Here is a 27,769-nt window from a genome sequence, read left to right as displayed (position 1 = left end):
AACATCTGTGTGCTTTATATTAAAGTGGAACAAAAGTGGAGAAATATCCACCAGTGTGTGACAAGCAGGACGGGCAAAATAGGACTGACACACTGGTCATCTGTTAACTCTGGCATCTTCAGTTCATTTTAAAAACTGTCCAAAAGGCATGTAAATTTCAAGTTTGGTGTGTAAAGGTTTTCATAAACTGTCTTAAAGTTTAAACATGGGAATTTATGTTATATAGAACTCTGAAATTTGATTAGCCTTGCAGACTTTCAGACATATTTTAAGTCACTCTACAAGTCAAGAAATTTCATGCTTTAAGTAATTTAACAGCTTACAAAGAAAAAATAAGCTATATATAATCTATATCTATGGAGATATATAACTATATACATTTATATATATAGCTATATATATATATCTGTAGGGATTGAAAGGAATTATTTGAAAAACAACATTCATATTTTAAAAAGTACATCATACTAGTATGTTAAAGAGCTATCTTAAGACATATCAAAATAAATAAATTAATTCGGTATAGTTAAAATTAGTTGAAAATAATCCCTAAAAGCTGAAATAAATTTAGGAAATAAATGATTTAACTTAACAATTTATTGATCTTAAGACAGTAGAAGCACTTGTAGAGTTGGGTCAGCTAAAATATTCTCAGATGTCACTACCAATTTTATAACTAAATCAAGAGGATAAGCACAGGGAGGTTGAAAAGGTCATAGAAATATATTTAATTTCCATGTCAGAGAGAAAGAGGCCAAAGTGTCTCTAGTTTAATGTTCACTTAGATCTATTTGGATTTAAAATTATCAACTTTCCTTTTATCAAATTAATCATTTTATGATAGGATTGGTAACTTCCTGTAACATAAGATATTATGGACAGGGAGGCATGAATTCTTCTTTAATCCATTATTAGAATTGATTATATCACATTAACCATGCTGGCCCATGATTGTGACATTGTAATATTGCATCTAAAACAGATGGAATTCAGAAATTTTGGTCATTTTTTTCCATCATGTACACATAATCTTAACTCCAAGAATCCAATTATTTTGAAATATGAAGATTTCTATGACCAAACAATGCATTCTAGTTAGAAGCAGATTAATGAAAGCTTTCTGGTAGTTTTAATATTAATTATATAAAATACTGATCAAGTATAAAGTATAAGTCAGTTAAAAACTATCAAAATATTCTCAAGTATTCAAAAGGTCTCTTGAAATTTTAAATACTTTATAGATAACATAAGCCTCAATGGTCATACATAAAGCAGGAAACATAATGAATATCATGAAATGTTTGATAATTGGCATGATAATGTAGAAATTAAAAACTAGCATGTAAATAAGGAAAAGGCAAAAAGCTTTCTGGTTAGCACTAAAAAGCTCTGTCACCATAAAATAAATTAGTAAATTAATAAATTATTTTCAAGCATCATAAAATTATTTAATCAAAGTATATTATTTCCATCCTTTATAACATAACCTAAAGAGTAATGATACCAAAAGAAAGAAAGAAGAGGGGATAAACCTACAAGGAGAATAGAACTAAAAAGAATAAAATATGCACTTACCAGTTCAACAAAAGCAAGTCCCCCATAGCTGTGAGCAACAAAAAATACATTCTCAGCAGCAGACTGAGCTATGAAATGATCCCAAACATAGATTGCATGTTCTTCAGGAGAACCATTTTCCTATATGGGAAACAAGTATCACGTATTACATAGTGTATCTAATTATTATCATAGCAAACAACAATTAAAATATATGCTACATACACAGCATAAGAAATACAACGGTTATAGCTCATTCAAAATGAAAATAATACAAAAGAACTACATTGAAAATTCAAATTAGAGAATATGAGAGGACTTCAAAAAGTATGTAAAAAACAAGAATTAAAAGATAAAAATAAAAAAAGAAACTTTATTTCTGAACATTTCATCAAGGTCAAGAAACTTTTTAAAGTGATGATACCAGCCTTTTAGTCTACCCTAAAGAACTCAGGGTCCTGGCAATTTAAACATGTCAGTGCAGTTATTTTTACATTACTAATTCAAGAAAAGTGGTGCCCTTAAACAGTTTTTAAGATTAGAAAACTAAAAGTCTGAAGGAGCCAAATCAGGACTGCAAGGTGGATGCCTAATGATTTCCCAGAGAAACTCCTGCAAAATTACCCTTGTTTGATGAGAGGAATGAGCAGGATATCCTTGTGGTTGAGAACTCTCTGATGAAGCTTTCCCAGGCATACTTCTCCTAAAGCTTTGGCTAAATTTCTCAAAACACTCTCATAATAAATGGATGCTATTGTTCTTTGGCCTTCTAGGAAGTCAATAAGCAAAATGCATTGGGTATCTCCCCAAACTGTTGCCAGAACCTTTGCTCTTGACAGGTCATATTTTGTTTTGCCTGGACTACTTCCACCTCCTGGTAGCCATTGCTTTGATTGTGCTTTGTCTTCAGGATTGTACTAGTAAAGCCATGTTTCATCTCCTGTTATAATTCTTTGAAGAGATGTTTCAGGATTTTGATCCAAATGGTTAAAAATGTCCATTGAAATATCTGCTCTTGTCTATAGCTGATCTGGGTGCAACAGTTGTGGTACACGTTGGGTGTAAAGTTTTTTCGTCTTCAACTTTTCAGTCAAAATTGCATAAGTGAAACCAACTGAGACATCTATATGTCAGCTACTGTTTCTGTTGCTAATCACTGATATCATCAATTAGGGTACAAACAAGATAATTTTTTTCTCTCAAATTCATGCAGATGGTCAGCTGCCATGAGCTTCACCTTTAACATCGTCCTGTCCCTTATTCAAATGAGTTAGCCATTTTTAAACTACTGATTTCTTTGGGACAATGTCCTCATAAACTTTTTGCAAAACATCAATGATTTTACCATCCTTACACACAAGCTTCACTATAAATTTGATGCTTGTTCTTGCTTTAATGCTAGCAGAATTCACATTGCTCTGACAGGTGCTCTTTTCAAACTGATGTTCTATACTTCTTAGTGTCTTGAATGAGATCCTGTTCAGGGATGTTACAGCAAGTTAAGAGTTTATCTTGGTGCAATAAAAATGAAATACATACATAGATTTTTCATAATACGCATTTCCATGAATTTTTTGAAGGCCCCTCAAAAATTAGTAAGTACATTAGAATTATATAGCAGAAAGTTATACTGGTCTTTTTATTAAACAATGTAATACTAAAAAATTTATTTACATTCTCATATTTATTGTGAAAATATTTAATATATATACCTAAATTATTTTATTTATAATATTTTAAGTATCTCTGTAAGCTAAAAATAAGTAAAAATGCATAATAAATAATTTCTGTTGAAATTATTGAAAAATATATACTTTTTTTTCAAAAAGCATTTTCTATACATATTGTACCTTAGGGATTGGGAATAAAAACCTAAATATATAAACCTAAGGCCTTTTTTATTTTTCCTAACTTGCTAAATCCAAATAAATGTATTTATGTTGCTGAAGTTGCAAAAGTTACATAATAACTTCATTTTGCTGTGTTTATTTCTATGGCTGACATATTGTGGTTAAAGCCAAAACCTGAATAATGTGAAAAACAAAAACAAACTAAAAAATGAAATAATACTGATCAAAAAGCAAACTGTGAAGAACTGAAACATCACAAAAATGTTTTGTACAAACATTTCTTAGAAGCTTGAACACTAATAGACTCATTTCCTAAGAAGCTCATGGATATTAGACAATGCACACAATCATATTTTCCTTTTTAGAAATTTTGTAATAAATTATTAAGGTCCCCACATGCATGGCTTCACTTGCCATCTAGAAGTTAGTTTTCCCTATGTCTTTCTCTGTCCTACATTTCTCTCCAGAGCCACAAAGAAAACTGCTTAATGGTCATTTCCTTCTGTATGTACCATAGACATGTTAAACTTAACCAATCCAACATTGTACTAAAAACTTCCTCTACAAATCTGTATTAACTAAGCTCCCCACATCTAGCTGAAATCTGAGAATCATCTTTTATTTCTCTCTCCCCAAGTTTTTCATATAATCAGTTCTTAAAATCTTATTGATCCTGCCATCAACTCTCTCTCAAGTCCATCTACTTCTCTCTCATTTCATCTGGGTTACCACAAGCTGCCATCATTTTACAAGTGGATGACCACAACAATCTCTAGTTTAGCTTCCTTCCCTGTAGGATTGACCATTTACATGCTCTAATTCTGTAGTGAGAACAACCTGTCAAGAATGCAAATACGATCATGTTGCCAAGTTATTCACTCCCTGCTTAGAATCCTCCAGTTTTCTCATTGCCCTCAGAATTAAGTTCAGCCTCCTTTTTTTCTTTTGAGACAGAGTCCTGCTCTGTGCACCACACAAAGTGTGGAGGCACCACCTTGGCTCACTGCAAATTCACTGCCTCCTGGGTTCCAGCAATTCTCCTGCCTCAGCCTCCCAAATAGCTGGGATTATAGCCATGTGCCACCATGCTAAGATAATTTTTGTATTTTCAGAAGAGATGGGTTTCACCATGTTGGCCAAGCTGGTCTCGAACTCCAGACCTTAGGTGATTCACACACCTCAGCCTCCCAAAGTCCTGGGATTACAGGCATGAGCCACTGTGCCTGGCCCTCAAACTCCTTAGTATGACATTCAAGGCCCTTTATGATCTAGCATTGTCTATTGAACTATATCTTTCAACCATTGCCCTACAAAATACCTTGACCCCAAAGACATCCCTTTGCCCCGAGAAGACAGAGAACATTCGCTGTGTTTCAGTTGTAGGGAGCAACCTGAAGTAACGCAATGGTGCCATATTTTGTTTATCTGTGGAGTATTGCATTTGTCCAGAAAGTGATCTCTGTGCTATGTCTTCACTTCCCATACCACCTACTGCATACTCCCTACTTGTCTTCAGTACCGAATGAGATGTCACTTCCTCTGGAAAGTCTGACCGGTTTTTCCCAAGGACAAGGTAGTATCTTCTAATACCAACTTGTGAATGCTTCCAATTATTGCATTGAAGGAGCTGTATTGTAATTACAAGTTAGATTATCAAATTCTTGAGGCCAAGAGCTGTGTCTTCTTGTTTGGTGTAATAAATGAATAACAAAAACACATTTATCTTCAGGTTGATTGCCTACAACCTTGTAGTCATATATTAAAATACAAACATACTTCCAAAGACATTTCTTAGTAACATAAATATGAAATTACCCACACTGAAGATTGAATAAAACAGTTGGAAGAAAATCCTTGTAGGGATTTTAGGCTTTGATAATTTAGCTTTTATTAAAGGGTAAGAAAATGGTTATTATAAAAATGAGGATAGTGGTGAACTTTAAGGAAGGGAATGAAGTTGTGACTAAGAAACTGACTATTAGTAGCTGCTAGTGTTCCATTTCTTGTCTGGGATGATAGTTATATCAGTGTTTTCTTTATAGTTATTCTTAAAACTAACCATACATATTTAGCACTTTTCTGTAGACATATCTGGCGTGACCATACAATTTGTTGTTCAAACTTTTGAGAGTGAAGAGAGATATTATCAGTAATTGTAGTGAGAAAATAGGTCTAAATGGAACTATATAGAAAAATCCTGGACACTTGATCACCCTAGTTATAGCTCACAATGAACAAAATATGAAAACAAAATAAAAGGAGAGTTAGCAGAGTTTCCACCTATTGATAGCATAACTGTCAATAGGTGGAAAGTTAGCAGAGTTTCCAGAGTGGAAAGTTGGCAGAGTTAGCAGAGTTTTCACCTATTGATAGCATAAAATGACATAACTAACCATTTAAATACCTGTGATGATCCTAAATCCTCCATATATGGACAGGATTACATATACGTGTGTATATATATATGTATGTATGTATGTATATATTAGATATGCATAGATTGCTCTGTCCCCATTAAGCTCTGTGCCGGAAGTGGAGGTGGAAGAATGATAAGTATCCCATGATCCTAGCCTTTAATAAGTTAGAGGTATTAACACATAAAGACTTCAGAAGCAGTAGTGTATGAGGAATATTACTTCTTTTGTTCCTGTTGGATAGTCCTTACACCAAGGCTAATGGGTACATTATAAATCCATACTATCAGGCCTCAGTGAGTTTCTCCCTGCTGTCTCTTCTCCATCACCAATTCTTCCTTTATACTGTTGGGATCCTATTTGTCTCATTCTTTCCATTCTCACCACTATTTAGGTTTTCTTACATTAGACTCATTTTTTTCCAGTCCAGTGGTCACCAACCTTTTTGGCATCAGGGACCAGTTTTGTGAAAGACAGTTTTCCACAGAGCAGGAAGGATGGTTTCGGGATGATTCAGGCATATTAACTCTACTGTGCACTTTATTTCTATTGTAATATATAATGAAATAATTATACAACTAACTGTAATGTAGAATCAGTGGGAGCTCTGAGCTTGTTTTCCTGCAATTAGGTTGTCCTATCTGGGGGTGAGTGATGGGAGACAGTAATCTGGGGGTGATAGAAGACAGATCATCAGGCATTAGATTCTAATAAGGAGTGCACAACCTAGATCCCTCATATGCACAGTTCACAATAGGGTTCATGCTCCTATGAGAATCTAGTACTGCAGCTGATCTGACAGGTGGTGGAGCTCGGATGGTAATGCAAGCAATGGGGAACAGCTGTAAATACAGATGAAGCTTTGGCTTGCTCGCCTGCTGCTCACCTCCTGTGCAGCCATTTCCTAATAGACCGTGGACTGGTATCAATCGTTAACTTGGGGTTTGGGGAACCTTGTTCTAGTCTCTCCCTTCACTGTTGCCAGATCAATCTTTTTGAAGCCCTGCTCTGATCAAGCCACTCTACTGCTAAAAAAAAAAAAAAAAAAAAAGTCATTTACCAAAATGATTTTGCCTACAAAGTAACTGGAACTCATTAGTCAACATCTTCCGTAAATCTGCCTTTCTAGCTTTCCCTCTCGCTATTTCCAGGGACCTTATGCTCCAGGCAAATCTGGAATACACATTAATAGTTTGAAAACCCTAGACAAAACTCTGTCATGCAACTCAGTCTAGTATCACACAGGCAATGCAGCCCAGATTACACAAAGCCTAAAAGCAAGGAGTAGTTCAGTATATCCATATATATATACATGAAATGATAAACAGTATAATACTCCTCAGGGTGGTAGCAGAGTGAATGGAGAGAAAGGGTTAGAATGAATCATCATGAAAGAAAAATGAGCAAAATTTTGTGAGTCACAAGATTTGAGAGAAAGTGCCAGCCAGGCCCATCGATGACTAAAGGAGATCTAAGAACCAGCAGTCGTTTCTACTGCTTACAGAAAATAGTACTATAGCTGAGTCTTTTCCTCCACAGTCTGTGGAGATAATATCTGTTAATAGCCTCTCAGCAGTAGGAAAGAGAAACCTCAAGTTTCCATGTGCCTCCAGTACTTAAATATCTACAGCTTGACTAAGGTAATCAAATTATAGTTTTTAGCTTTAGACTTTTAAACCAAACATTCTAAAAAGTGAGACCCAACTAAAAAATGTCTACAAAATCCACTAGGGGGTCTTTTATAGGCTCAACTAAACCATCAAACTCATAAGACTACTCTAGGCTACACTTAATATCCATTGACTAAAAAAGATACAGAAAAGGAATCAACCTTGCTAGCAGAGCAAGACCAGACACTACTTTTTTTTTTCTTTTTTAAATATACATTTTATTGCACTTTAGGATCTGGGGTACATGTGCAGAACATGCAGGATTATTGCACAGGTACATGCATGGCAATATGGTTTGCTGCCTCCATCCCCCCATCACCTATATCTGGCATTTCTCCCCATGTTATCCCTCCTCAACCTCCCCATCCCCCTGCTGTCCCTCCCCTATTCCCTCACAACAGACCCCAGTGTGTGATGCTCCCCTCCCTGTGTCCAAGCGTTCTTATTGTTCAACACCCCCCTATGAGTAAGAACATGCAGTGTTTGACTGCCTGTGCTTGTGTCAGTTTGCTGAGAATGATGGTTTCCAGATTCATCCATGTCCCTACAAAGGACACGAACTCATCGATTTTTATGGCTGAGTAGTATTCCATGGTGTATATGTGCCACATTTGCCTTGTCCAGTCTATCATCAATGGGCATTTGGTTTGGTTCCAGTTCTTTGCTATTGTAAACAGTGCTGCAATGAACATGTGTGCATGTGTCTTTGTAACAGAATGCTTTATAATCCTTTGGATATATACCCAGTAATGGGATTGCTGGGTCAAATGGAATTTCTATTTCTAGGTCCTTGAGGAATCACCACACTGTCTTCCACAATGGGTGAACTAATTTACACTCCCATCAACAGTGTAAAAGTGTTCGTATTTCTCCACATCCTCTCCAGCATCTGTTGTCTCTAGATTTTTTAATGATCATCATTCTAACTGGTGTGAGATGGTATCTCAATGTAGTTTTGATTTGCATTTCTCTAATGACCAGGATGATGAACATTTTTTCATGTTTGTTGGCCTCATAAACATCTTCTTTTGCAAAGTGTCTGTTGATATCCTTCACCCACTTTTGAATGGGTTTGTTTGCTTTTTTCTTCTAAATCTGTTTAGTTCTTTGTAGGTTCTGGATATTAGCCCTTTGTCATATGGGTAGATTATAAAAATTTTTTCCCATTCTGTTGGTTGCCAGTTCACTCTAATGATTGTTTCTTTTTTTGTACTGAAGCTCTGGAGTTTAATTAGATCCCATTTGTCTATTTTGGCTTTTGTTGCCAATGCTTTTGGTGTTTTAGTCATGAAGTCCTTGCCTATGCCCATGTCCTGAATGGTTTTGCCTAGGTTTTCTTCTAGGGTTTTTATGGTGTTAGGGCTTATGTTTAAGTCTTCAATCTATCTGGAGTTAATTTTAGTGTAAGGTATCAGGAAGGGGTCCAGTTCTAGCCAATTTTCCCAACATCATTTATTAAACAGGGAATCTTTTCTCCATTGCTTGCTTTTGTCAGGTCTGACAAAGATCAGATGGTTGTAGATGTATGGTGTTGCCTCTGAGGCCCTTTGTTCTGTTCCATTGGTCTATATATCTGTTTTGGTACAAGTACTATGCTGTTTTGATTACTGAAGCCTTGTAGTATAGTTTGAGTCAGGTAGCGTGATGCTTCCAACTTTGTTCTTTTTGCTTAGAATTGTCTTGGCTATGCAGGCTCTCTTTTGGTTCCATATGAAGTTTAACGTGTTTTTTTTCCAGTTCTGTGAAGAGGGTCATAGGTAGCTTGATGGGGATAGCATTGAATCTATAAATTACTTTGGGCAGTATGGCCATTTTCACAATAGTGATTCTTCCTAACCATGAGCATGGAATATTTTTCCATCTGTTTGTGTCCTCTCTTATTTCCTTGATTAGTGGTCTGTAGTTTTCCTTGAAGAGATTCTTTACTTCCTTTGTTAGTTGTATTCCTAGGTATTTTATTATCTTTGTAGCAATTATGAATGGCAGTTCGTTCTTGATTTGGCTCTCTTTAAGTCTGTTATTGGTGTATAGGAATTCTTGTGATTTCTGCAAATTGATTTTGTATCCTGAGACTGCTGAAGTTGCTTATCAGTTTCAGGAAATTTTGGGCTGAGACAATGGGGTATTCTAAATATACAATCATGTTGTCTGCAAATAGAGACAATGTGTCTTCCTCCTTTCCTTTTTTTTTGTTGTTGTTGTAAAAAGCATGTTATTAGTTCTGTTAAGTTAGTGCTTAAAAATCCAAGAATTTAAATTAACTAATGTGACATAATCTAAATCTCACCTGTGTTTTCCAGTCTCTTTTATGGAAAAAGTAATCCTCAAAGAAATTCAAAGGCTCCTTTCTTCTGAGCATCTCTAATTTCTGCATGTCTTTGAATGGCTTTCCCATTACCACCCCAGTGTCTTCCTCCTTTCCTAACTGAATACCCTTTATTTCTTTTTCTTGCCTGATTGCTCTGGCTAGAACTTCCAATACTATATTGAATAGGAGTGGTGAGAGAGGGCATTCTTGTCTACTGCCAGATTTCAAAGGGAATGCTTCCAGTTTTTGCCCATTCAGTATGATATTGGCTGTGGGTTTGTCATAAATAGCTTTTATTATTTTGAGACATGTTCCGTCGATACCTAGTTTATTGAGAGGTTTTAGTATAAAAGGCTGTTGAATTTTGTCGAAGGCCTTCTCTACATCTATTGAAATAATCATGTGGTTTTGTCTTTGGTTCTGCTTATGTGGTGGATTATGTTTATACACTTGTGTTTGTTGAACCAGCCTTGCATCCCTGGGATGAAGCCTACTTGATCATGATGGGTAAGCTTTGTGATATGCTGTTGCAATCAGTTTGCCAGTATTTTATTGAAGATTTTTGAATCTATGTTCATCATGGATGTTGGCCTGAAGTTTTCTTTTTTTTGTTGAGTCTCCACCAGGTTTTGGTATCAGGATGATGTTGGTCTCATAAAATGATATGGGAAGGATTCCCTCTTTTTGGATTGTTTGGAATAGTTGCAGGAGTGGTACAAGCTCCTCTTTGTATGTCTGGCAGAATTCGGCTGTGAACCCATCTGGACCTGAGATTTTTTTGATTGGTAGGCTATTAATTGCTGCCTCAACTTCAGCCCTTGTTATTGGTCTATTCAGGGTTTCAATTTCTTCCTGGTTTAGGCTTTGGAGGGTACAAGTGTCCAGGAATTTATCCATTTCTCCCAGGTTTACTGGTTTATGTGCATAGAGTTTTTTGTAGTAAGCTCTGATGGTAGTTTGTATTTCTGTGGAATCGGTGGTGATGTCCCCTTTATCATTTTTCATTGCATCTATTTGATTCTTCTCTCTTTTCTTTTTTATTAATCTGGCTAGCGGTCTATTTTGTTGATCTTTTCAAAAAACCAGCTCCTGGATTTATTGATTTTTTGAAGGGTTTTCTCTGTCTCTATCTCCTTCAGTTCTGCTCTGATCTTAGCTATTTCTTGTCTTCTGCTAGGTTTCGAGTTTTTTAATCTTGCTCCTCTAGCTCTTTCAATTTTGATGATAGGATGTCAATTTTAGATCTTTCCTTGCTTCTCATGTGGGCATTAATTGCTATAAATTTTCCTCTAGACACTGCTTTAAATGTGTCCCAGAGATTCCGGTATTTTGTGTCTTCGTGCTTGATGGTTTGGAAGCACATCTTTATTTCTGCCTTCATTTTATTGTTTATCCAGTCAACATTCAAGAGCCAGTTTTTCAGTTTCCATGAAGTTGTGCAGTTCTGAATGAATTTTTTAATCCTAAGGTCTAATTTGTTTGCACTGTGGTCACAGAGACTCTTTGTTATGATTTATTTTCTTTGTATTTGCTGAGGAGGGGTTTACTTCTAATTATGTGGTCAATTTTAGAGTAGGTATGATGTGGTGCTGAGAAGAATGCATATTCTGTGTATTTGGGGTGGAGAGTTCTGTAGATGTCTATTAGGTTTCCTTGGTCCAGATCTGAGTTGAAGTCCTGGATATCCTTGTTAATTTTCTGCCTCGTTAATCTAATATTGACAGTGGAATATTAAAGTCTCCTCCTATTATTGTGTGGGAGTCTAAGTCTTTTTGTAAATCATTAAGAACTTGCTTTATGTATCTGGGTGCTCCTGTATTGGGTGCGTATATATTTAGTATCGTTAGCTCTTCTTGTTGCATTGATCCTTTTACCATTACGTAATGTCCTTCTTTGTCTCTTTTGATCTTTGTTGGTTTAAAGCCTATTTTATCAGAGATTAGGATTGCAACTCCTGCTTTTTTTTGCTCTCCATTTTCTTGATAAATTTTCCTTCATCCCTTTATTTTGAGCCTATGTGTGTTCCTGCATGGAGATGAGTTTCCTGGATACAGCACACCAATAGGTTTTGCTTTTTTTATCCATTTGCCAGTCTGTGTCTTTTGATTGGGGCATTTAGCCCATTTACATTTAAGGTTAATATTGTTATGTGTGAATTTGATCCTGCCATTTTGATGCTAGTTGGTTGTTTTGTCCATTAGTTGATGCAGTTTCTTCATTGTGTCGATGCTCTTTACCATTTGGTACGTTTCTGGAGTGGCTAGTACTGGTTGTCTCTTTCCATGTTTAGTACTTCCTTCAGGAGTTCTTGTAAGGCAGGTCTTGTAGTGATGAAATCTCTCAGCAATTGCTTGTCAATAAAGGATTTTATTTCTCCTTCACTTATGAAGCTTAGTTTGGCCAGATATGAAATTCTGGGTTGAAAGTTCTTTTTTTAAGGATGTTGAATATTGGCCCTGACTCCCTTCTACCTTGTAGGGTTTCTGCCAAGAAATCCACTGTGAGTCTCATGGTCGTTCCTTTGTAGGTGACTCCGCCTTTCTCTCTGGCTGTCCTTAGGACTTTTTCCTGCATTTCAACCCTGGTGAATCTGATGATTATGTGCCTTGGGGTTGCTCTTCTTGAGGACTATCTTAGTGGTGTTCTCTGTATTCCCTGGATTTGAATGTTAGGTTGGGAAGTTCTCTTGGATAACACCCTGAAGAGTGTTTTTCAACTTGGATTAATTTTTCCCTTCACATTCAAGTATGCTGATCAAGCATAGATTAGGTTTTTCACATAATCCCATATTTCTTGGAGGCTTTGTTCATTTCTTTTCACTCTTTTTTCTCTAATCTTGCCTTCTCATTTTATTTCATTGACTTGATCTTCTATCTCTTGATATCCTTTCTTCTGCTTGATCCATTTGGCTACTGAAGCTTGTGCATGCCTCTTGAAGTTTTCTAGCCCCTGAGTCTCATTTGCTTGGAACTGCATTCCAGTGTTGTCTCCTCTCAGCCATCTTGGAGCCCCCCAACACTACTTTTTAGTGGAAGCCTGTAGCAGTCCTTGTGGCAACCCTCAGAGCCTCTCAGGATTTACCCTCTTTGGAACATGGGGTGTTAACTTAGAAATGAGGGAATCAGGCTCACCTTGAGCAGATGAGGAGTTATCCTGGCTTAAAAATCTTATACCCTACAGAAGCCAATACCTTTTGCAATAACTCCCTAGGTATGGCTTTTAGGATCCCATCCCCTAAGAGACATGCTCAATTCTAAGAATCACTACTCTTAGGGAATATCAAAACTATGGTATATCATGTTCTAATTCTCACAGGCAATACTGTCTAGCAATCATCCACTTAAAGTGAATGCTATGGTGTGCTGCCCAGAATCCCTTCTGTTATAAGGGAGTGTTGGCTGAGGCACTCTCTAGAAATTGTCCTAAGTCAAAAAGCAACCTTGCTTAAGGCTACAGTCCTACCCCTGGTCTCTTGCCTAAGGCAGAACATATTTGAAAAGTCATCTCAGATCCAGAGACTACCAGGGGGTTAGCCGAGGACTTTGTTGTGACTACAATGCATTTTACCCATTGTCCAACTCTATTTTTTTCACCCCCCTACAAGTGCTGATCCCAAGAGGACTCCTCAACAATCTTCTGCCATACAAACTTCCATTTCAAAAGCTGTTATCTGGGAAACTCAACCTAACACACCACCATATCAGGCTTCCAGCGTAAGAGCCAGAGAGTCAACTGAAGGTCAGAATCTCATTCAGAAATGGAACTGGTTATTTACTACAATGTCTTCTAAGAAATATATGTGAAGTATTTTTTAACGATTTACCCATATTATTATCATGCCTATGTTTAAAACAACTGCCAAGGCCGGGCGCGGTGGCTCACATCTGTAATCCCAGCACTTTGGGAAGCCGAGGCGGGTGGATCACAAGGTCAAGAGATCAAGAGCATGCTGGCCAATATGGTGAAACCCTGTCTCTACTAAAATACAAAAATTAGCCGGGCATGGTAGTGTGCGCCTGTAGTCCCAGCTACTTAGGAGGCTGAGGCAGGATCTTTGCTTGAACCCAGGAGGCGGAGGTTGCAGTGAGCCGAGATCAGGCCACTGCACTCCAGCCTGGCGCCTGGCAACAGAGCGAGACTATGTCTCAAAAAAAAAACAAAAAAAAACAAAAACAAAAAACTGCCGAATATTGTTGGCTCAAGATTACCTGCCAGTTCTACCATCAGCTATGGTGGCTTAATTTGAATCCCATACCATTTCATTGGTTCTTCTCTATTCTATTTGTTTAATATCAAGTTACTTTTCCTTCTTTCTAGAATATAACCAAGTTGAAAATAGATTACCTTTTTAATTCAAACTATGAATACAAGGCATGCTACAGGCACTCAAAAAATAATTAACAATGCTAGTGTTATTGGCAATGATACTGTGGACAAAATATTTTGAAGTACATTTCAAAAATAAAAACAAACAAGTATTTAAACTTCATTTCAGGAATCCAGATTCTAATAATCTGGAAAGTGGCAAAGGATTGATGATCAAAGATATTCATCACTGTCTCATTTATAAAAGCAAAACTTTGGATAAAGCGTAAGTATCCAATAATGAAAATATAAACAATAGTTTATCTGTTGAATAAAATATTATGTAGCTTTTTGAGTTTATAATACATGGAGCTTATCTAATGTGATATGTAGTATAATTTTTACTATATAATAAAGCTTGAAAAAGACTTTTAAAAAGAATCGAATAAAACACTAAAAGCAGTTGAGCTGTGTATTGATGGTGGGATTATAAGTAGTTTTCTATTCTTAGTTTCTTCACACTTTTCTGAACTGTCCAGAATTTCTACAAAACGCATGCTTTTTATAATAAAACAAGTAAACAACAGTACAATCAGAAATACCACTTAGTAATTACTGACGTCTTTTTAGGATGAAAAGGCATCTAAGCAGAGTTTTTACACTTCATATCTTTTTAAAAATAATTTTAACTTTTATTTGAGATTCAGAGGGTGCATGTGCAGGTTTGATACATGAGTATACTGTATAGTGCTGAGGTTTGAGATATGAATGATCCTGTCATCCGGGTAGTAAGTGTGGTATCCAACAGTGAGTATTTTAACCCTTGCCCGTACTTCTCTCCCACCTTCAGTAGTCCCCAATGTCTTTGTTGCCATCTTCACGTCCACAAGTAACCAATGTTTCGCTCCCATATTACAGGAAAATATGTGTACACCAAATATATGGTCTGAACCCACTGAGCATTTCCAACCAGCAAAAGAGAAAGGTTGTTTCAAATAGGTTTAAGAGTAAGAAGAAGAATAGTAAGTGATAGTTGAAAGTTTGCTACTAACTGAAGAAACTGGAAGAACAGAAAAATTAGAAGAGCACATGTAGTACATAGTGCGGGATTACAAGTATTGCTATGAGCAACTTAAGGGCAGTGCTATATTCAAAGCACAAGAACTGGCAAGCACGACAGTGACACTGAGTCATTTCAAGAAGGCTAATGATGCTATGTGAACTCCATTTTTGAAAGACTAGCGACATACAATTAAGTAGTTTTATTCAAAATATTACTTTAAATAACAAAATATAAGGGAGATAAGCCTTAGTTATAAAATTTTCGACTTTCATATGTGTTACTTCCCAAGGCTTTCACAAAGTTAAGGCTTTTCACTATTTACAGTGTTTAAGAAAGCTAGATTCCCATCATTTTAGGATTTAACAAATTCTGCCAAATATTTGCAGCCTTCTACAAATGTTAAACACAGAAATTAATAAACTTAGAGTAGTTTTAAATATATATGTATACCTATTTCTGGAATATTACATTACTAATAATACATACTAAAATCCCAATTTTATAAATGTGGTGAAGCTATTCCAAGGCAAATTTGTGTCATTCCAACCCACAGTCCACATTGCCTACATCATTATATATTTATAAACTACAATCCAGAGAGCGTATATTATCGGCAGTGTATATTATCAGCAGTGTATTTTGAGACTAAACAGATTTCAATAGGAAAGGCTTTCTAATATGCTTCAATTACAGAAATGCAAACATACTAAATCTATTCCACAGGTTTCCCCATGAATTTCACATTAGAGTGCATTTTGTATTGAGTAACTTGATTTAAGCTCTATAATTTTAGAATATGTTAACGTACAAAGTGCCGGAAAAGAACTAAATCCATTAATTAGTGTTTGCTGGTGGCAGAGTATACAGGATATTTACACCAGAATTCTGCTACATTCAGAATACAGATTGAATTTCCTAATGTACTTTTGCCATCATTAATCCTTAAATGCCAAACAGCAGTGATGCAGTAACCAAAGCCTTATCATCTATGCCAGATTCTACCACCTAGCCATTGCAAGGTCTGCATTTATGATGGACTACCTGAGTTGATAGCACATGGAATTATCTAAACAACATTTGCATATTTGTGTAATTATTTTCTAAGGTTAATTAGCTCCTGTAATGCATTTCGCCCTTTGAGACTGCTTACAGTGACAGGTTCACATATTTTCTGAACTGTTGCCAAATTTGACAGATTTTTCTTCAGCTAACCTGTTGCAACGAAGTTATAAAAAGTGAGTACTCCTATAATACACACTTTAAACTTATAACTGAATTTAGAAAAAGTAAATTGAAAATTTAATAGATGTAAAGGTTTTTTAAATGTCCAATTTTAAAGTCAAAAATTCATGATTTTTTTATTTCATATAAATCTTTCTGTAATTATACTGGTAAGCACATCTATTAACAAAATTTCTTTATGAATAATCAAATCTAACCTTTGTGACTTTACACACACCTATGTCAAAATTTCAGTTATGTCCACATGCCATATAAATATGTATATAAGTATATATGTGTATAAGTACACACAGACACAGACACACACACACACATACACACTCCACACTACTAGCTGCCCTTAGTATTGCCACAGATTTGCTATTTACATTGGTGATATCAACTGGAGAAATTACACCTGTTTTATGACAAAATTTACAAAGTGAAATTCTTTCTTCTAAAAAGCTAAAGCTTTGCAATGGGAAAAGTATGGCTCAATAAAATCCAGATCAAAGGTAGATATTCTAGTCTGCTGGATGGAGGATGCAAAAATGTATGTTACCATCTTATACCCAACCAATCCACAAGGATAAGATGAAAGAAAATTCCTATTTTCAGCAATTGGCCGGTGGAGTATCTTTCCAGAAGAAATGGAACACAGATATGGCTCTAATCCAGAAAGACACACACAAGGAAATTTTATGCTTTTAGCTTTAAGCTTTAAACTTTTAGATGATTCTGTTATTTAACTCTTTTGCATATTAAGAGTATAAATTGTGCATTAATATAGAACAAAATATTTATAAGAACAGTTATATGTCGCATATATTTTACATTGTAATGTGAGAGGTAATTTTATTTTCTCCAATTAAATAATTTAGATTAAAACGTTTTCTTCATTTGGCATATTTTAAATATATTCTCTTTTACAAATTATGTGCATTTGTATTTCATGATGATTAAAGTACTAGGTGTGTATATGGACACATTAAAGTAATAGTATAATATGTATACACTGAAGATATATTAAAATTGAAGGACCATTATTCAGTCTCAAAATACTAAATTGAACCATATAAGTTACCAGTATTGAAATTTTTGACCTTGAAAAATAGCAATTTTGTAAGATTCAACCTTAAACATAATGAAAATAGACAAAATAATCTATAAGCTGGAGATACCCTGAAACTCTAATTTGTTTCTACCTTTTAGGTGTCAAGATATTATTGGCAACACTCAATCTTTTTTAACTTTTATTTTAGGTCTAGAGACACATGCAAAGGATTGTTACATAGGTAAACTGTGTGTTGTGCAGTTTGGTGTACAGATTATTTAGTCACCTAGTAATAAGTATAGTACTCAATAGGTATTTTTAAAAATCCTCTACCTCCTCCCACCCCAATCCTCAAGTGGGCCCTCCTATCTGTTATTCCCCTCCTTGTGTTCATGTGTTATCACTGTTTAGTTCCTACTTATAAGTGAGAATATATGGTATTTGGTTTTCTGTTCCTGCATTAGTTTGTTCAAGATAATGATCTCCAGCTCCATCCTTGCTACAAAGGATAAGATCTCATTCTTTTTCAATGGCTGTGTAGTATTCCATGGTGTATATCTGACACATGTTCTTTCTGCAGTTTACCATTGTGAGCATTTAGATTGATTCTGTCTTTGCTACTGTGAATAGTGCTGCAATGAACATTCAAATACATGTGTCTTTATAGTAGAATGATTTTTATATCCAGTATACCCAAAGGAATATAATACATTCCACCATAAAAAGAAATCCCACTGGATTGCTGTGTCAAATGTTAATTCTGTTTTAAGTTTTTTGAGAAATCGCCACACTACTTTCCACAAAGGCTGAACTAATTCACACTCCCACCAACAGTGTATAAGTGTTCCATTTTCTCCCCAGTCTCACCAGTATCTGTTATTTTTTGATGTTTTAATAATGGCCATTCTGGCTGCTGTGAGATGGTATCTCAGTGTGGTTTTGACTTTCATTTCTCTAATGATTACTGATGTTGTGCATTTTTACAAATGCTTGTTGGCCACATAGATGCCTTCTTTTGAAAAATGTCTGTTCATGTACTTTGCCCACATTTTAATGGGGATGTTTGTTTTTTACTTATAATTTTTTTAAGTTCCTGACAGATTTTGGATATTAAATCTTCATCAAATGCATAGTAGGCAAATATTTTTCCTATTCTATAGATTGTCTGTTACTTTGTTCATAGTTTCTTTTACTGTGCAGAGCTCTTTAGTTTGAATAGGCCCTGCTTGTCAATTTTTGTTTTTGTTGCAATTGCTCTTGGTGTCTTTGTCTTGAAATCTTTGCCAGGTCCTATATCCAGGATGGTATATCCTAGGTTTTCCTGAAGGGTTTTTATAGTTTTAAGTTTTATATTTAAGTCTTTAATCCATCTTGAATTGATCAGTATATATGGTGTCTGTCCAGCTTCAGTCATCCACATATGGTTAGCTAGTTATCCCAGCACCATTTATCGAATAGATAGTCATTTCGCCATTGCTTGTTTTTGTAGAAGATCAGACAGTTGTAGGTATGGGGAATTATTTCTGGGCTCTCTATTCTGTTCCATTGGTATTATGTATCTGTTTTTGTATCCATACCATGCTGTTTGGTTACTGTAGCCTTGTAGCAGAGTTTGAAGTGATAATGTGATAATGTTTGAAGTGATACCTCCACCTTTGTTCTTTTTGCTTAGGAGTGCCTTGGCTATTCAGGCCCTTTTTGGGTTCTATGTGAATTTTTAAAATAGTATTCTTCCAATTCTGTGAAGAATGTCATTGGTTGTTTGATAGGAATAGCATTGAATCTGTAAATTGCTTTGGGCAGTATGGCCATTTTAACAATATTGATTCTTCCTATCCATGAGCATGCCAAGGTTTTCCATTTGTTTGTGTCATCTTTGATTTCTTTGAACAGTGTTTTGTAATTCCCATTGCAGAGACCTTTTACTTCTCTGGTTAGTCGTATTCTTAGGTATTTTATTCTTTTTTGGGGCACTTGTGAATAGGACTACGTTCTCAATTTGGCTCTCAGTTTGACTGCTGTTTGGCATATAGGAATGTTACTCATTTCTGTACATTGATTTTACATCCTGAAACTTTGCTAAAATTGTTTATCAGATCAAGGAGCTTTTGGGCAGAAGACTATGGGTAGTCTAGGTATAGAACCATGTCATCTGCACACAGGGATAATATGAATTCTCCTCTTCCTATTTCTGTGACTTTTATTTCTTTTTCTTGTCCGATTACTCGGGCCAGGACTTCCAAAACTATTTGAATAGGAGTGGTGAGAAAGAGCATCTGTGTCATGTTCCAGTTTTCAAGGGGAATGCTTCCAGCTTTTGCCCATTCAGTATGATGTTGGCTGTGGGTTTGTCATAGATGGCTCTGGTTATTTTGAAGTATGTTTCTTCAATGCCTAGTTTACTGAGGAGTTTTTAATATTAAGAATGTTGAATTTTATTGGAAGATTTTTCTGCACATATTAGGTAAGCATGTGGTTTTTGTCTTTAGTTTTATGTGATGAATCCCATTCACTTATTTGCATATGTTGAACCAATCTTATGTTCTAGGGATGATGCCCACTTGACTGTGGTGGGTTAGCTTTTTGATGTGCTGCTGGATTTGGTTTGAAAGTGTTTTACTGAAGATTTTTGCATCTATGTTCCTTAAGGATATTGGCCTGAATTATTCTTTTTGCTGTGTCTCTGCCAGGTTTGGCAACAGGATGATGCTGACCTCATAGAATGAGTTAGGGTGGAGACCGTTCTCATCAATTTTTTGGAACAGTTTTAGTAGGAATGGTGACTGCTGTTCTTTTTACACACCTGTTAGAATGTGGCTATAAATTCATCTGGTCCTGGGCTTTTTTTTTTTTGGTTGGTAGGCTTTTTACTACTGATTCAACTTCGGAACTCATTATTGGTCTGTTCAGACATTCAATTTCTTCAGTCTTGGGAGGTTGTATATTTCCAGGAATTTATCCATTTCTTCCAGGTTTTCTAGTTTGTGTGTATACAGGTGTTCATAGCAGTCTCTGATGGTGTTTTGTATTTTTGTGGGGTTAGTGGTGATGTCCCCTATGGCATTTCTGATGATATTTATTTGGATCTTCTCTCTTATTGTCTTTGTCGGGCTAGTTAGCAGTCTATGTTATTAATTTTTTCACAAAACCAACTCTAGGATTCATTGATGATTTGTATGGTTTTTCATGTCTCAATTTCCTTCAGTTCAGTTCTGATTCTGGTTATTTCTTTTCTTCTGCTAGCTTTGAGGTTGGTTTGCTCTTGCTTTTCTAGTTCCTCTAGGTTAGGTTGTTAATTTAAGATCTTTCTAATTTTTTGATGTGGGCATTTAGTGCTATAAAATTCCCTCTTAACACTGCCTTAGCAGTGTCCCAGAAATTCAGGTATGTTTTATCTCTGTTCTCACTAGTTTCAAATAAATTCTTGATTTTTGATGCATTGAATCTTGAAGACAGATTCAAGGCTATGTTACTGGTCAATATGGCTACATTAATGAAATTATAAATGGTTATGCATAGAAAACATTTGTAGTAAATATAACTGACAAAAGATAAGTATTCAGAACCATATTAAAAATATTTGAATTTAGCAGATATTTCACACTTACCATGTCCAAAAGTAAACTCTGAATTGAATTCCCAACACCACAATATCTATTCTTTCCCAACTTGTTAAGTGGCATCTCCACCCACCTGGTTTTTCCAAGTCAAAAATCTGTTAGTCACCCTCGACATCTTCCTCTCCCTCTATCACCCATATGTATCGAATTTAACTTATCCTTTGAAATATTTCTAAAATTCATAAACTTATCTCAACTCCAATCTTAATACACTTATTGCCATCTCTTGTCTTTGACACTAGCCGTTTGAACTGGTTACATGCTTTCTCTCATTTCTCTCATTGAATGTAGCAATTTAAACAGATTAATTAATTTGCTCAAGGTCATACAACCAGTGTGATTGCAAGCCAGTCTGTGTGGTTCTAGTGTTTGTACTTCTATGCTATACTATCCTTTTAAATCATATGTATTAAAATGTTGTTAACAAATGGCTGTGATATTGGGCTGACACAAAAACTTGTCTTTTTTATCTATTTGAATATAAAATTTAAACCCAATTAAAGAAGTGGCTAGTAAAATTAAGTATTATAACAACAACAACAACAAAAAAACTAAACAAATAATTATGACCCATTATTTACAGAGAGGATGACAAATACTTTGTGATTGGGCCATACTGCCACCAAATGGTGTGGCAGAATAGGAGGCAGACAGAACTGGTAGGATTCTTGGATTCCAAAACTGGGGGCCACTTGGCTCATAGGAATTTCCATCAAAGTAAATACAGACAATCCTACTCACTTTAATAAAATTTAGGTCTTTTAGTGTAATCTACAATGCAAGCATAATGATGTTAACTGAAAATGCCTCTACAGCACGTACTGTGGCACATACTGATCTTAAAACAGTCAACTCTCCTTATCTGTGAGTTCTGCATTAGTGGATTCAACCAACCAATGATCAAAAATATTTGAGAAAAAGAAAGAATGGTAGCATCCATACCAAACATGTCCAGACGTTCTTTTCTCGTTATCACTCCTTAAATAATACGGTATTAACAACTATTTACATAGTATTTATAATATATTAGGTAGTAGTCTAGAGATGATTTAAAGTCTATGGGAGGATGTGTATAGGCTACATGCAAATACTATACCATTTAACATAAGGGACTTGCACATCTGTGGATCTTGGTATCTGAGGGGCAAAGAGGGGCATTGTCCTGAAACCAGTCCCCTACGGATACTGAAAGATGATTATTTAGGTCATTTAATCCTATAAACTAGGTACTATTATTATCCCCATAATCAGATGAACAGGTAAAGAATGATTAGGAAACTTACTCAAGAAAACTGTATTTGGCAGAGCCAGAATTCAAACCTAGGTTGTCTGAGTTCATATCTATAATCATAATCACTTTACATAACTCTGTTAAAAAACGTTTAATATCCTTCTCTCCATGCAGGCAAGTGTAGCTATTCTTTACAGTAATGAACAAAACAGTGAGGGGCCGCTAAGACAAGGGGACGCGAGTGTTGCTTATGTAGCTATCATAAGCATGCGGGTCAGATTCACATGAAAAAAGATCTTCTCTGTGAAATGATGGAGTCTGTTTTCTGAAAGTTCAATGTGTCCTATTTCTTGAATAGCTTCCGCCATCATAAAAGAGAGACAATGAATCTAACTTAAAACCTATTATTAATTTTCTGCAATTTATTAATCTAAAATAAAAAATACAGCTAAGACAAAGAAGCTAGACACAAAAGCAGTATGTTCCAATTGTTAGGAAATTCTAGAAAAGCCAAAACTATAATGTTTGAATGCAGGTCAGTGGTCAGCAAGGTCAGCACATGGGAGGAAGACACTGGCTACAAAGGGGTACAAAACTTTTTGGGGGTGATGGAAGTAATGGGTTAGAAAACAATGAGCTGCAAACTGCCTGCCTATTTTTGTAATTAACATTTTACTGGAACACAGTCACGTACACTTGTTTATGTATCATCTATGGTTGCTTTCACCTCGCAAAAGTAGAGCTGAGCAACTGACAGTCAGTCTGGCCTACTAAAGTAGTTTAAGAAAAAATTTGTTGATCCTTTCTCTAAATAATTATGATCTCAGTTCCAGCACAGGATGGCAAATTAAAGATCCATATCTGACTGGATAATCTCTCCAAACCCCACAAAGCTAACTAGAAGATTTTTTTAATATAGACATAAATCATCAAGGACTAGGAGAACAAGGAAGGAAAAAAAAATGACAACATTTTGGAAGAAAGAAAGCAGGTAGAAGAGTGGTAACTAATTTAGCACATCTGACAAAGTCCAATCTCAAGCTGGCAGTGGGAAAGCTGAGAACCAACTCCATTTACACTGCAGAATCCTCCAAAGCACGGGGATAGGATTCCAGGTATCTCTGGGATTGAAGGAGAGTGGCATGTACATGCTAAAATAAGGCTGTTTGAGAAGTATTTTCCCATCTTCCATTCCATGTGCTTGGCAAATGTCTTTGCACATCCTGACAGGAGAGGTTTTGAAATGGGGATATCAGAAACAGTTGGCATCAGCTTCAGATGAAAAACAGAGATAAAGTGACCATATGCAAATTGAATGTGGAATGTAGTTACCTAGTCCACTCTCATCACCACCATCCCCCAACCCCCGGGGCTTCATTCCTTCTAAACTTCCAGACTATTGGCAGTCAGACCCTTAGTCTTCAGGCAAAAGACTGGACGACTTCTTTGGAAAATCAAACCAGGCTAAATAAGAAAAAAAGTTCTAAAGATATAGATGGATGGGAGTTGCACGGGGGAAAGTTCCCAACAAATAGACTACTCATATTATAGCGAAGCTCAAACATATTAAGTCCCACTCAGATACTTAGAGATTCCAATTAGCTTTTTAATCCCTACTGATAAATATGAACAGACTGCCAAACATTATTAGATATATGAAAAATGCCTACAAATACAAAATATAGAGTCCAGAACAAATAGAAACTCGAAAGAAATGGAAACTTTGCAGACAGAGAAAAATTTCAAAAACACTTCCATTATTACCTTCAGAAATACTAATACATACATAAAACTAGAAGAAGGGTACATTGTTTTTGGGACAGGGTCCCACTTTATTGCCCAGGCTGGGGTGCAGTGGCGTGATCACAACTTACTGTGAAGCCTTGACCTCCCGGGCTCAAGTGACCCTCCAGCCTTAGCCTCCTGAGTAGCTGGGACTACAAACACATGCCACCATGCCTGACTAATTTTCAATTGTTTTGTAGAGACAGAGTGTCACTATGTTACCCAGGCTGGACAGGGGTACTATTACAAATAAATATTTGAAGAATAAAAAGAGCTCTTTCAAATTAAAAGCAAAACAACAGAAGTGAAAAATTCAAGTGAAGGGTTAAATGATTAAGGTAAAGAAATCATGAAGATATGAAAAATAGAAAAGTAATAAACCAGATGATAAGTCTAGGAGATCCATCATCCAAAAAGCAAAGTTGTACATTGGGAAAACAGAAGGCAGGAAATTATCAATAAAATAAAAAAGTTTCCTAGGACATTTGCTGATAGATTAAAGTGTCTAAGTACCCAGCATAATGAATGAAATAGATGTATAGAAAGGTACATCACTACAAAATTTAGAACCCAGGAACAAAGAGACGATTCTACAAGTTTTAAGAAAGAAACATAAAATATTAAGATTCAGAACAACTTTGGACTTTTCTATAGCAACAGTGGAAGCAAGATGATGATTAAAAAAAAAAGTCTAAAATTTAAAAGCCCTAGCCAGGCATGTAGCTGATGCCTGTAATCCGAGCACTTTGGGAGGCTCAGGTGAGTGTATTGCTTGAATTCAGGAGTTCAAGACCAGCCTAGTCAACATGGTGAAATCCTGTCTGTACTAAAAATACAAAAATTAGCTAGGTGTGGTGGTGCATGCCTGTAGGTCCAGCTACTTGGGAGGCTGAGAGAGGAGGATCACTTGAGTTCAGGAGGTGGAGGCTGCAGTGAGCTGAGATGGGACCACTGCACTCCAACTTGAGCTACAGAGTGAAACTCCATCTCAAAAAAAAAAAAAAAAAAGAAACTCAAAAGGAAAATATTTCTAACTTAGAATTCTATACCCAGCCAAAATATCAACAAATATAAATGTAAGATGAACAAAGAAAATCAAAAAATTTGTACCTCATTCCCTTCTTCTAAAGAAACAACTGGGAGAGATGCACCTTCAAATAAGAAATAAACCAAGAAAGAGGAAGACATGTAGTATATGAAACAAGAGAAATAACACAAGAGAGTAACAAAATGAATCTTCAGAAGAATAAAGAAAATGCTAAGCTGTATACCAGATACAGCATGCAAGCAGACAGGTGATACTAATGTGATTCAAAAGATAGATAGGTTGAGAGTTGTTATCACCAAGACCCTCACTATGACACCATCATTTAAATATAATGACCTAATGAGCTTGACCTGGATTTATATTTTTATCTGGCTTTTTCTAACCACATACTGTTGAGATTTGTGTTGCCAATTCATATTCTGCTGCTGTATCACCTGAGGACATTTATTACAATTCATGAAAATGTTGTGTTTTCACTAAACTAGGAGCTACAGGTAGACCCTGGAAAACTTAGAAACTACAGAGCAGCAAACTCCCTCTAGTCATATTTCTGATGATTTTGCTTTCCAGATGCTCCAACTACAAAAAAGCTATTTTTCAAGACTACATTGTTCACTGATATCCCTATAAGAGGGATCTTGTAAGTGCTTTGGGAATCTGAAGTCAGATCATCATGATCCAGAGTATCTATTTAGCTTATCTTCAACTAGGAGTTTTCATCTAATAGTGGAAATATTTTCCTTTCCTTATGCTACCAGGTCTGTGCTCATCGCTTAATGTGTCATATTAAACAACATGCTATTTAGGAGAACATATAGTAACATAAAGGCTCCAGGGATTAAGATTTGCCATCTTTGGAGGCTATTATTCTCCCTATCACAACAACCTAGCAAGAACTCTGGGAGATACTCCTGAAATGTTGTCAAAATGGTTCTTGGAAGCTTGAAGAAAGTAATGGCCTATACTAAGTGAAGATCTCAGCTGTCATTCATCAGAGAGTATCTGTCACAGAAGAGGCAGTAAAAAACCAAGATGACAAAATGGCTCAGCCAGTTTATATTTGTTGAACTGTCACTAACTGATTTGTACTGGCACAATCAGGATATGACCAAAAAGGCCATAATGGCAAGAATGCAGATATACATAGGCCCAAAAACATGCATGTATCTTGCTCACCAAGACTGACCTGGCTACTGCCATTTAATGAATATACCACAGCAGAGTGAGAGGTGAAAGAAACACCTTTGGGAGTGTCTGTGTCTGTGTCTGTGTGTGTTGGAGGGGGCAAAAGATTAGGCATTCCAGACAGTTCAATCTAGAACATTCTATAGACAAAATGGTAAAGTCAGAAGCTAAACATGCCTTAGAGTATCTCTATCTGAATCTAAAGCTATAATTATAGCTGTAGAGGAAATGAGTACACTGACTCCAAAGAATTAATGATTAATTTAGCAACTTCAGAAAGATCATGTACAATTGCCAAACATATTTTCTCTTAGTCTCTCTCTGTGAGACACACACACACACAATCACACAACCAGAAAGGGATACTTAATTAGCTTTATGACTTTGATTTACCCTCTTAGATGCTCAAACTCTCCATTTGTCCATGAGAGGTTAACCTAAGGGATCTCTAAAGTTCTATATTTTTCTGATAGTAAAAGAAAAGCAAAGCTTTGGAAACAAGGAGAACCAGAGTTGCTAACCAAAGGTAGGTGGGCTAGAGTGGTGGCTCACGCCTATAATCCCAGCCCTTTAGAAGGCTGACGGGGGAGGAGCCCAGGAGTTTGAGACCAACCTGGGCAACATAGTGAGACCTGTCTCTACCAAAAAAAAAAAAAAAAAAAAAATTAGCCAGGTGTGGTGGCATATGCCTGTACTCTTTGCTAATTGGGAGGTTGAGGTGGGAGGACTGCTTAAGCCCAGATATTCCAGGCTGCAGTGAGCTATGACTGTGTCACTGAACTCCAGCCTGGGCAATAGAGCAAGACCATGTCTCTATATAAAAATAAAAATAAAACAAAGAAAGCCTGGAGAGATGCAAAATAAGAAGCCTGGGAAACAGCACATAATAAATGCTTGATTTATTTTGGGATACATCACAAAGGTATAATTATTTATATACTTGCTATAATTTAGTCATAAACTAACTTAAAACATCTTGAAAATACACTTATCAATACTATATTACTTCAAACATATAATTTCTTTTTTTAATTTTAAAATACTTTATAGCTAAAAACTGCTAACAATCATCTGAGCCTTCAATGAACTATAATCTTTTTGTCAGTGAAGGGTCTTGCCTCAATGTTGATGGCTGCTGACTGAACAGTGAAGTGGTTGCTGAAAGCTGGGGTGGGAGAGACAATTTCTTAAAATAAGACAATGATGTTTGCCTCATTTATTGACTCACCCTTTCTTGAAAGATTTCTCTGTAGTATGCACCATTGTTTGATAGCATTTTATCCACAGTAGAACTTCTTTCAAAGTTAGAGCTAATTCTCTAAAACCTATCACTCTATCAATGAAATTTATTCAATATTTCAAATCCTTAGTTGTCATTTCAACAACGTTCATAGCATCATCATCTGGAGTAGTTTCCATCTTATGAAACTACTTTCTTTGCTTATCCATAACAGGCAACTC

General features: G+C 35.9%; 1 protein-coding gene across 20 annotated transcripts in view; it reads right to left on the bottom strand.

Moving 5' to 3' along the window:
- FAM172A (family with sequence similarity 172 member A) overlaps nucleotides 1-27,769 on the bottom strand; it is a 490,654-nt gene that overhangs the window by 202,758 nt on the left and 260,127 nt on the right. For all 20 annotated transcript variants that reach the window (XM_032276079.1, XM_032275251.1, XM_032276394.1 and 17 more), the window contains one exon: nucleotides 1,576-1,695. In XM_032276079.1, the coding sequence (XP_032131970.1) occupies nucleotides 1,576-1,695 (120 nt within the window). The remainder of the gene's footprint in view (nucleotides 1-1,575; nucleotides 1,696-27,769) is intronic.

Source organism: Sapajus apella, unplaced genomic scaffold, assembly GCF_009761245.1.
Source record: "Sapajus apella isolate SASKATOON/1434 unplaced genomic scaffold, GSC_monkey_1.0 scaffold1, whole genome shotgun sequence".
NCBI lineage: Eukaryota > Metazoa > Chordata > Mammalia > Primates > Cebidae > Sapajus > Sapajus apella.
Note: the sequence above shows the minus strand (reverse complement) of the source record. Positions and strands in the feature narration are given on the sequence as shown.